This window comes from Plectropomus leopardus, chromosome 16, assembly GCF_008729295.1.
Source record: "Plectropomus leopardus isolate mb chromosome 16, YSFRI_Pleo_2.0, whole genome shotgun sequence".
NCBI classification, from domain to species: Eukaryota; Metazoa; Chordata; class Actinopteri; order Perciformes; family Serranidae; genus Plectropomus; species Plectropomus leopardus.
The window spans coordinates 20,420,990-20,433,027 of NC_056478.1; the positions used below are offsets into that span (position 1 = coordinate 20,420,990).

The 12,038-nt window shown below is 41.0% G+C and overlaps 1 protein-coding gene across 1 annotated transcript in view; it reads right to left on the reverse strand.

Annotated features, from left to right (window-relative positions):
- LOC121955966 (nesprin-1-like) overlaps positions 1–12,038 on the reverse strand; it is a 109,495-nt gene that overhangs the window by 50,804 nt on the left and 46,653 nt on the right. The window contains 15 exon segments of the mRNA XM_042504064.1: positions 825–1,007; positions 1,849–1,971; positions 2,394–2,579; positions 2,960–3,097; positions 3,308–3,490; positions 4,162–4,293; positions 4,382–4,525; positions 5,063–5,213; positions 5,292–5,551; positions 5,837–6,037; positions 6,633–6,777; positions 6,892–7,226; positions 7,346–9,383; positions 10,201–10,442; positions 10,589–10,744. Of these exon segments, the coding sequence (XP_042359998.1) occupies positions 825–1,007; positions 1,849–1,971; positions 2,394–2,579; positions 2,960–3,097; positions 3,308–3,490; positions 4,162–4,293; positions 4,382–4,525; positions 5,063–5,213; positions 5,292–5,551; positions 5,837–6,037; positions 6,633–6,777; positions 6,892–7,226; positions 7,346–9,383; positions 10,201–10,442; positions 10,589–10,744 (4,617 nt within the window).

The window sequence follows — 12,038 nt, forward strand, 5'->3', positions numbered from 1 at the left end:
AGCAATAGCATAGATGAACTTCGATAAGGTCATGAAATAGTGTGGGATCATGGGAGTTGTTTTCTTCATTGTTAAATAATCACCATTGCAGATAAAATCTAGACCCAAGCAGAAATCGTGGTTATGGACAAATGAACATATTTAAGTTTGATCAAGTTACATTTAGTTACAGTTATTCATTTTATGTAATTTCATTCTCATGAAACGAAATGTATTAGCTTGGTGGCTGTCATGAGCCACTTCTTATAGAAGCACATTATATTATGCTGGAGTGATATTATCAATAAATTGGGTCTCTGTTGCATTACTGTGCTGCAAAAATGGCATGAAAGTAATAAAAAAGTTATTCTGTGTATCAAAAAAATGCTGTATTACTGTTACTGAATATAATTCTGCCACACTGTATGATTTTTTTCCTCACTCTCTGACTTTACAGCTGCTGTTTCCAGTGTTTCCTCAGAAGCTAGAGCAATTAGAGGGGGTTAGGGGGAATGTGAAGCCACCAAGAGAAAACCAAATGAAGTGCATTGTTTCTTAAATAAAATTACAGATTCCTCTGGATTTGACCATGGCTGGAAACATTTGGGATAACTAAGTGCACAACTCAAAAAATATATAAAAAAAAGTTGTTTTTTTGTTATTGTTTTTTTTAAGATTTTAAAGCAAAAATGTGTGATAGTATACCTTTAAGTCACAGTTCAATGTAAAGTTATATCAGCAAAATGTAACCCTTCTTGAAATAACTTTAATCTAATCTCCCAAATCTAAAAGATCAAATCAATTATTTTGTCTATGTTCAGTGGCATTAGGAGTTCATGCTGTACCTCCAGCAGCGTGGCTTGTTGCTGGGTGAGTTGCTCCAGCTCCTCGAGCGGCTGCAGAAGCAGTCTGGCTCTGGAAAAGACCAGCAGGCTCTCCTCTGCTCCCTGTGGGAGAGGAAGCTCTCCTTTACATCTCTCCATCTCCTCCAGCGTCCTCCGCATAGACTGCATGTTGGCCAGGATCACCTTCAGGTTGAAACAGAATCACTGACTAAACAGTAACTTTTGTTACTTATTTTGATGTTAGATCTATGACAGACATACATCTGTTCTATGGCAGATGCAGATTCATCATAGAAAACCTTGAGAATGCAGGAAAAAATCTAATTCTTCTCGTACATCTCTAGTGCCAAATGTTTTTTTTTTTTAAGATTATTTTTTGGGGCTTTTATTGCCTTTAATGGACAGGAGGGGGGCGAAATCCAGCAAAACGTCGATACCTGAATCAAGTTTGGATTGAACAAAGTCCCACTATGACACAAACAAACTAACTGATTGAGGCAGTCATAGATCAGCAGCTCCTGTGTTCGGCATAGTGAAATTACATTTTTTGTCTGTGGAGTCTGGCATTTAAGAGAGCATAAACAAGTTTCACTTTTAGTTACCTTCGCGAAGGGCTGTTTGGGAAGAACTGAGCATACGCCTGGACAAATAAGACTTGGATGAAACTGCACAATTTTTGCGAGAGTTTGTAAAGGTATGTTTTGATATAGTTTTGCTGTTGTAAAACTGCTGCTATACATTAAGAACTTTCCCCATTTTTGGATTCTTCACTCAACATTTAAGCATGCAAGAAAAAATTTTCTTCACAATTCCACATATAATAACACATGTAGTTGATATAAAAAATGGTCATTTGGTAGGTTAAGTATTCCTTTAAAACTGAGTTCTTTTGATCCTTGTTTTCAAAGTCCTTTCTAGTCTAAGAGTTTCATATCTTCACTGTTAAACTGCCATTTGAATGTTCTATCTGTACACTGCTATAAAATCAGCTGCGCAGATAAGAATTATAAATGCCTTGTGTCACCTGTCGGTTGTGAAGATGCTCCGTCAAAGTTATGTTGGAGTCGTCCATGGAGGATAAAATCGCTCTGATCTTCGGGACATTTTTCTCCATGGTCTTCAGCTCTGCTTCCACTTCCTCCACCACCTGGAGTGAAAATTGCCAGCAACCTTTTCAGGAACTTGACTTCACATGCTACATGTACAAGAATGTAAATCCCCAAACAGTCTAGTTGTTTAAAAGCGGTGTATTTTTTTTAAGACGCTCTCCATTGCATTTCTCTTGACTTTACATCATGTGTAAATATAACAAATACACACTGTGTAGCCACAATATCCTTGGTTTAATTCTGGCTGGGGACTTTTGTTGCACACTCTTTCATGTTTCCAGTCCTTACTACAAGTCTATAGATGTCCTGTATGAGTGTTTTTTAGCCCCAAAATCTCAAAATGTGGCCGCACTACAGGGGAACATGTCTTACATTGAGGAAACAAACATTCCAGCAGTTTGCTGTCACTGCCATTTGGGATCACTCACAACCTGAAAAGTCTCTCTTTCAAAATTCTCACCACTACAGCCTGCAGGAGCTGCTCGAGCTGCTCTAGGACCTGGCGTTGCATTTTTTGGACTTCTTCGTCAACTTGGTCCACCCTCTCCTTGTGGGTGCTGATGTCACACACATCAGAGATCTCATCCAGGACTGGCCTGAAGTCATGCAGGGTGTTTCTGATCCTCTCAGAGTCATCCAGGACCAGCTGTAGTTTAGGATTTAAAATGAAATTCATCGTTAACATGAAATATGTAAAAATTGAAGGATATATTAAGGAGATATATTAAGGGAAGCTATATTATAATGTGGGTGTTTAATACATTCATAGGTGCTTATATGAATACATGTTAATGAGAAAAATAAAGACAGAGAAAGAATAAACAAACAAAAAACAAAAGAAAGAAAGAAAGATACAGCATGTTTGTAGGGTGTGTGAAAATTCCATGATGACAGAGGTATTGATGAAAACATATCACAGAAAATATATGCTTTATTAACACGAATGCACAACACAAAACAGACATATATCCAGGTAGAAGTAGATTTTAGTTTACGTTTGTTTGCCTTTAACTCAGTATCACTGACCTGCAGGGAGTTTGCGTGATTCTGAAGGCCTCTGGCTGTTGTGAAGCAGCAGGGAGCGCAGAGCCATGACTGAGCCTCGTCCAACCAGCATGTGCCGCTGTAAAGGATGTCTTCAAACTCCTGAAGACAGTCAGGGATCTGTCAAAGGAGTACAGAAAATATAGGGAAGCAGAAGGTTTTATAAATAGATATTTAGATTTTTAGAAGCCATTTTCCACATTGATGCACCTATAATGTAGTGGATTTTTAATGTACTTAATAAGTTAAACCATGGTTCGTGTTCCATGGTGTTTGAGACTTCACTTTACCACTTTTTCTTCATTTAACACAGTAAATAGTATTCCTGACCTTGCTGAGGAAGGCGGTGCGCTGCTCGGTCATCTGCGATGCGTTTTGGTAGAGCTGCAGTGGTTGGGTGAGTTGGTCCATAAGGAGGTGTGCTTGATCTGGATGCTCTTCTGCAAGATCCTGCACCTCGCTCTCCAGGAGCATCAAGCGGCTGCGCCACGCATCCAGCTCATCCCACACATGCTGGAGAGCAAACAATGCAGAGTATGTAGGGGCTTCAAAGTGGCACAGTAATCCTGGGTTGTCAACAGCTCTGAGGAAGCGGTGGCTGTTTTTTCTAAACATGGTAATTAGTAAGTTAGCCACTGTCTTCTTCGCCAGTTTGAAAGAGAGAAACCTACCTTCGCCTACATCCACTTGTGCAATAACATAGCATAGCTAGTAGACATAGGAATAGATAGATAGATTTTTGGGGACACACACACACCACTCAATATTTAGAACATGGGCACTTGTCTCCCAAAACAAAAACATCAAAGAAGCAGAGGGAATTTATTTTGACAAAATGACATTGACACCATAAAATGGTGACGAAAAAGCCACCACCCACCACCCATTTCATATATTTTCCCCCAAATGTTGAAACGAAACCTACACCTTTATGGAAGAGGCTACTACTGGCAGCTGGCAGCTGTGTGCAAACATCAGAATTCAAGGAAAGAAGTAACCCCTGTATGCTTACTCCACCATGCCATTACGTTTAATGGAGACAACTTTTTGATTTCTACAAAATTACAAGACATTCATGAAAAATATGACAACGTGTTCAAACTTTCAACTCCTGGACTTCAGCAGGTTTATATAACATTCACACGCAGACACAAAAGCAAACATAAAGCGAGAAAAAGACACACCTTGAGAGCATTTTGAGCGTCATTCACTGTTAGACTTTTTTGCTCCAGTATTGCTTTCACTTTCTCCATACCAGAGCCCAACTCTGCCACTTGATGAGCCAGCTTCTTAACTAGGTTGCTCTTCTGCATAAGCTGTAGAATGACCACACATACACATTTAGAAAAATACAGGAGGTTTTGGTTGGTGATCGTTTACATGACATTGAGGATTTTGAGTTACCTTCTCCTCCTCTCGTTGTAGAGACAGCTGAACTTCTTGTAACCTTCTGCTGATATCAGCCGGTATCTCAGCATACCGGCTCTGTGCGGCGTCCATTATACATTTTAGTTTGGCCTTCTGGGAGGACAAATCCTTTTTGAGCTCCTGTCAAAGTGGAAATGCACGAAATAAAATCAGCAGGACTGGATATATGAAAGCCAGAGAGATTGCGTGATGGGGTCAAAAGTTTAGCTCTAAACGCCTCCTTTCTGAATTTGTTAAACTAATTTTAACAAAGTTAAAGGTTTAAGGTAAGTTTAAAGCAACCTCCTCACAAGTTTAATATGCTCTATCTGAGACGGATGACTGGCAGTAAACCATTTACTGTCCTGCTAATTTTTCATATATGAGACACTTTAGCTCAACATTGACTTAAAAGGACGACTTACAGTCTTTCATTTTTGAAGCCAAATGTGGTCTGCAGCTGTAACTGGCAACGCAATTCATAGTTCTCAATGACACCGTAAATGGCTTCTGAGCAGACCCACAAACACATCTTAAACATAACATAAAATGAAACCTTATTATAATCATCATTTCAAAATTAATGAAAAATAAAATACAGTTACTTCAACTGCCTTCTTACAAATCTCACACTCCAATTTTCAAGTGTGGACAATGAAGCATAAAAAAGGAGCCTGCCTGCTGTTTGCAAGGATTCGAACAGGCTTCCAGTGTGGGAAGAAGGGCGAACATGTGTTGCTCCAACTCTTCTATCTCCTCTTGGACTTGCTGTCTCTCCTTCTCCTCCGCCTGCGCTGCAGCAACCAGCAGCAGGTTTCTCTCTTTCAAACTGTGGAGAACAGAATCACTTCAGCATCTCTGAATTAATGAGTAATCACTTTCATCATGAATATCAAACAAACCCCACCTCCTGACATTCTCTTGGATCTTCACTAGTGTTTTGCCAACAGGTCCAGGGCTGGTGGGCTCCTGGGAACTAGATAAGCTCAGGGCGTGCTCCAGTCGATGCTCCAGGGAGGCTAAGGCCTGCTGTTCCTGCTCCAGCCCGGCCTGGTGGATCTCAGCCTGAGCAAGGAGCTCCAGGGGTTCCTCCTGAGTGAAGCTCACAGTGGAGGAGTCGGGAACCTCAGCCTGGAGACTGGCTAACAAGCTGCAACACTGCTGCATCTATAGAGAAAGAAATTTAATCCTCAATATATCTATAGATTACTTTTCCCTTTCCTTTAAGTCATGCATGTAATGTCACAATAACTCAGTTTTGCCTCAGAAAACAATAAAAGTTGCTTAACGCAGTAACCTTTCCCAAGAGAAAGGCATAGTAGACATGAGAGAACAAGAAGATGAGAAAGTTGATCCAGATTTCAAAGGGTTAATTTTCTAAATGTTATGGAAAATTAGGCTCCGTCAGGTCATATATACAAAAGCTTTAAAATGATTTGTGGTAAAACTCACGCTTGTAGTAATGTCCTGCCATTCCTCTCCTCTCTGTTCTGCGTGTGCCATCAGGAGGCTGACACCACGGCGTAATGATACCCAGCGCCTCCAGAGGGCGCCCAGTTCACCGCCCTTTCCAACCCCGCAGCCCTGCATCGGACATCCAGCTCTCAGTTCTTCAATCTTACCAGCGAGGCTGCGGAGATCTTCCATCAGAAGCTAAATGAAGAGATGAAATAAAGCTCAAATTAAAGTTTTCAGTATTCCTTTACTGTTGCATGATCCACATCTACAAAAAAATTCAATAAATTCCTGTGATGACAGTAAAGTTGATATTCCTACTATTATTATATTGCTACTTAGACACAGAGGTGCTTAAATTACTAAATCAGCATGCTATCCATCCATCCTACCAGCCCCCCAGCCTGCTTGTGGTGAGATAGAAAAATTCAGGATATCACCACAGTCTGTATGATTCTTCCTTTGGTTCTCATGAACATTTGTAAAAAATCACATGGAAATCTAAAGTTGTTGAGATATTTTAGTCCGGACCAGAGAGGCATCCATAGACCCATGCTGTTACGATTCCTAATAGCTAATCAGTAGTATATAGACAAAATCTATACTGTGCAGGGTTCAAGAAGATCCAATATTACCTGCTATAATGAATTAATAGATTCTCATATAATTGGTATAGTGAAGGCACTTTTTCTCTCCCTTTGTCTTTACTGGAGTGTTTTGTTCTGATGTTTCTGTTAAAAACATCAATAAAAAATCTTATATTTTAGACAAATGCATGCTCCATCAAACCTGCCTTGGCTCCTTTTTGTTGGATAACACATTTGTCAAACGACAGCACTGGTCCTGCAGCACATTCTGAAAGCTTGGCTTCAAGTCCTGAAAGATGTTGACGTATGTCTTCATGGCACTTCATGTGGCTTTGCTGACTTATTTCACACCTGCAAGAAATATGTTGTTTTTTTTTAAAAAAAAACCCAAAACCTAAAACCCAGAGAAATAATCACAAGAAAAGCCATACCAGAGCACTTCAATGAGGTGAGAACAGCCAGTACCTCTGCAAGGACTCCAGCCTGAGCTGGGCCTGGGCCTCCAGTATGGCTCTTCCAACCAACAACTGACTGAGGATGCTGATGTGGAGCTGCTCAGTCTTTGGGCGGGACAGGCAGGGTTGCTGTGGCACCAGATCCACAAGGTGGCTGATATGAGCTTGAAATCCATCTTCAAGAGCTTCTAGAGCCTGCTGAGTCTGTCTTTGTTCCTCAGTGCAATCCAGAAACCCCCCAGGAGCGGATAAAAAGGTGGCTTCAGCATTATGAAGGAAGCCGATTGCTCCCCGAGCAGCCCACTGGTAATCTTTCAGGGATTCTCTCGCTTGGCATAAACTCTCCTGTTGGATACATGTTACATGATCAAGCTTAGTTCAGAGAAACAACCCACAAAAGTATAGACTGAAACATTAAAAGTTCTCAAAAACAGGCTGGATTATTCCACAACATTTAGGCTTACCATTCGTAAATGGCACTCTTGCATGGTTGCATCCCTAAGAGAAAACAGGTCCTTGTATTTCTTCAGGTTTACTTTTTCTTTGCGCGCTAGACCTTTCAACACCCTCATTCCAGACTCCATATTTCTCCAAATAACCCAATTTCTTCTTAGCGCAACATCTATGGCTTTTTCATCTGGATTTACTGGTTCAGCTCCCTCCAACTCCACTCCTGCTTTTCGGAAAAGCTCTTTTAAGTCAGGAAGCTCAGAGGAAAAACACAGAGATAGCAGAAGCTTGGCCTCAAGCCTCTTGATATCATCTGTGACAGAATGCTCCCAGGAGACTAAAGTTTCCACAGTGCGGTGGATCCTCTGCCTCTCTGAGTTAAGCTCAGATGGGTACAGCTCCTGAGCTATGGCTTCCAGTTGGTCTGCCGCTTCTTGACACTGCGTCTTCACCAACGGGAGTTCAACCAAGAGTGTTTGGCATAGTCTGAACCTTTCCACCACGCTGACTGTTTTATCTTTGGCACGATGGATTTGCTCTTTGGCGATGTCCCTAGAATCCTCCATTTGGCTCCTCAGGTGCAGATATTTGTCTTGCTCAGTGGTATTAATACTGATGGCTTTGCACTGGTCTTGCAGTTCTCCAATGGTGCACAGCAGGGAGCTTCGCTTGGCCTCATGGCAGTGCTGAAGCTCTTGTACTTGACACTGATGCTCCATTAGCATGTGCTTCAAATGTGATATTGTTAAGAGGATTTCCTGTTTTAAAGGGAATCTTTGCTGCTCCAAACCAGAGGAGATTTGCTTTAAGCTAGCCTGGATGGTCGATAACTCCTCATCTGAAGAGTTTCGCTCATGAATCAACTCCTCTAATTCCCAGCTGGCTGCTTTCTCATGAGCTAACAATCCATCTAATTCTGTCCAAAGACCTGACAGTCTGTTGACAAGGTAGCGGCTCTCTCCTGGACTCAACCCTGCAGCTATTCCCCTGCAACTTTCTTCCATTGCTTCCACCAGTTTCAGCTGGCTCTCTATCTCAACTGTGGCTGATTTGTGACTTTCCATCTCACTCCGCAGCTTTTTAATGTTGGCTTTGGAAACATTGTCAACATGGGTGCAGGGATCTCTTTCAGCATGTGTTTCTGCTAGCCATGCATCCATGCTTGCAAGCTGGCATAACAGTTTCTCCCTCTGCTGCAGATTTTTCTTCATGGTGTCAAGAACATGATCCAAGCTGTCCGCAATGGCTTCATACAGGTCTTCTACCGTCTTCAACACTTGGTCACTTTCCTCCTTTTCCATATCAGAGGCTACATCTTTCATCTGCTCAATTTCTTTGTGCATCTTGGATCTTCTGAACCAAATATCGGTCTGAAATTTCTTCATCTCAGCAATCTGAATACGTGCTTCCTCTGGGAAAAGAGCTAACTTTTTCCCAATAGAGATGTGGTTTTCCGCCTGCTTGGCCCATGTGATCAGGTCTTGTAATTGCTTGTTGATCTTAGTTGAAGAAGTGCCGCCACAACTGTGGGTGGAAGTGTCAAGCTGGCTCTTAATGACATTTAACAAGGACTCAAGTTCCTGAAGGTTACGTTTGATCTCATCCTTCTCTTTCTGACCAAGAGAGAAATGCACAAGAGCATCAGACTGGGACTGTAAGTGCAGATAAAGCTGGTTGTACAGCTTTAGGTCTGTAGTCAGACAAACAAATTCTAAAGCGCTTTTGCCATCATGGCTTTGAAAGTTGGATGTCTGAAGAGCTTCGAGCTTGGCTTTAAGCAATTCAGCCTCTTTTATTAGGAGCAAAGACTGAGAGTTAGAGTTTGAGGCGTGCTGAAGAGCTCGTTTGATACTTCCTTCTAAAAGCCGCCATTCCTCTTGGACATCTCCAAGCTGGGCAAGAAGAGCACCTGAACTCTCAGCGTTGCTCAAGTGGACCGACAACTGGCCACTTAAATGGAGGAGCCCCTCTATCATGTCTTTTTTCTGCACCATGGTTTGCAGCAGGGCGTGAAGTTTGTCAGCTTGAAGGGCACTGCTTCCCAATGTATTTCTGAAAAAAAAAAAACAAACAAACAAAACAACACAACAAAAAAACATTAGCATGTTGTGTATCAGGTACCCAAACAAATACTTTTAAGTTAACATTTTGCTCAAGAGGATAAACCCTACAACTACCAGAAGTTGTAGTTACCTTACCAGATGCTCCCTGGAGGCTAATGTCATTTGGACCAAGTGAAACAATGGTGGACGGTGATCTTGTATTACAGTAAACAATATGCTAACATATGTTTCTGAAAACATTTGAGGCCAGAAATAATCAAGGCAGTAACAGAGTCTTGGTTTATATTTGATCAGCGCTGTTTAGTTTCACTTTTTGATCTCTGTTTTCACTTTGCAGGATGCAGTATGATGCCCAACTCCAATTCACAAACTCTCACTTTTACAGCTAAACACAACATTCAAATATGTGTCTTGACACATTTTAGGCGAGAAAACGGCAGTGCAGTAACATAATCTTATTTATATTGGATCAGCACTGCCTAGTTTTACCGTTTGATTGGATTTCAGTCTGAGTTTAAGAGAAAGGAAGGGGCACACTTTTTGTCCAGGCAGAAAATGCGGGAGTACAGCTTGTAGTTGGAGCAACAGCCCGCGAGCTGGAAAAAGTCCTCCAAATGTTGTAAAATATTTCATTTGGAAGGGTTTTGCTCTTGAGGGAGAAGGGCTATCTAGGCACTGGTTAGAGGGAGGCAAGTTAACAAGAAGTCTGCACACACTACCCACATTGTTTTGATACAAAGATGCGTAAAAATTGGCAGAATATATTGTTCATAAAAAGCTCACTTTTAAACCAAAGAATTACTCACAAGTTCATTTTGTCTTTCTCAGCTGCTACAACCTCCATGAAAGCTCTGGTGATCTTCATCTGTTTGTGATACTGTTTGATATGATCCAGCTGTGCTGCTTTGACCTGCACTGTGGCAGAGGCATCCAACAGTGCAGCACTCCACTGCCCTTCAATTCTTTTCAAGGCATCTGGGTCACAAATACTGGCACTGTTCAGGCTTTCCATAGAAGCCACTTGCTCCTGAACACAGCGCCTGTAGTCCTACGGCAGAAAGAACAGACATAGATACAAGTTTACATTTTACCTCGTTTTATTTCACTTAAAAAAACCAAATACCCCAAAATGAAGTTCTCTGCCATGTGTATTTGTCATAAAGAAGGAAAACGGTAAACAAAGGAGCATCATACCTCTGCCTCCTGCAGTTGTTCGGCCATTGCTGTGACATCGAGTTGTGCTGGTCGATAGCGACATGCCAGAACTTTTTGGACAGTTCGTATCAAACGAATCTCTGGTTCACCAGGAGAGGACTTCAGGTACCAGTTCAAATCAATGTGTGGTGTCCGCTATGAAAAAAAGCACGACAACCATTATGACACAAGAAGCTTGGAACAGCACTGTGTGTCAGTTAATCTGCTTGTTTGTTTGACCAACGGCCCAAAATCTATTTACTATCACAAAGAATAAAGAAAAACAGTCAAATACTCATTTTTGAGAAGCTGGAGCAAGGGAATGTATGTTTTTTTGTTTGTTTGAAGAATATTTTTTAGGGCATTTTTCCTTTATTCATAGGACAGTTGAAGAGAGACAGGAAAGGTGGGAGAGAGAGGGGGTGACAAGCAGCAAAGGGCTGGACTCGAACCTGAGCCACTGAAGAAGCTTCAGGCATGTATGGCAATGTATGGTATTATTGCTTGAAAAGTAAATGAATAATTGATTACCAAAGTAGGTGCAGATTAATTTTCTGTTGACTGACTTGTGGATCTATCCTTAATGCCAATAATATGGATTAGAAGGGTCCTACTACGCCGACTAGTATGTTTGGAGTGCCCTTATCACTGTATTAAAGGGCCATATTTTTTAATCTTACTGTCATTAAAGATAAAACAATTGGTTGATTTATCTATTTGTCAATCAACAGAACATCAATCACCAACTATTTTCCACATGTTTACCTTGTAAGCAACAATACCAATCAATCCTTTGTTGTAGTTCCTCAAATTTGAGCAGTTGACCGTTTTTCTTAATTTTAATCGCACCCTTTTAACATCTGAAATGGGTGCGAACAAGAAAAGCATACAACCTTAAACCCGATTGCCTTCTTAAAAAGGACTTGTTTAAAAAATGGTCCTCAGAGGCACCAGATATGAGCAGATACAGAAAAAGTTGCACGCATTTGTTTGCTTTAGATCTTTTCTTTTTTCTTTTTTTTACAGTTATACATGTCTGCATGATGAATAGTCTGTCCAAAATTAAACAATATCACTTTTGGCATCAAAATTTTTTTAAAAAGAGTCAAACTGTGGCACCAGAAGTCACAGACTGTATACTCTGAGCAATTAGACCCACTAATGACCCTGCAGGAAATCATTGTGTCTCATGGGTCCGTCCTGTGGTCCTTCCTGTCAGCCTAATCATGGGAATGAATACAAACATCCATCAAAACACCATTGCTCTTATCTATTGACTTATCAACAGATAAGACTTCTTGCCCTCTCTGACCACTTTGAGCTGTGCAGTTATGTTCGAAAATGATAAATCTCAAATGCTTAAATGAAGATTATGTTCATTAACCCTTTGAAACCTGAGCAAACTGGCTTCATTTCTTTAGAAAACATGGGAATAACATAGTGAGCTAGT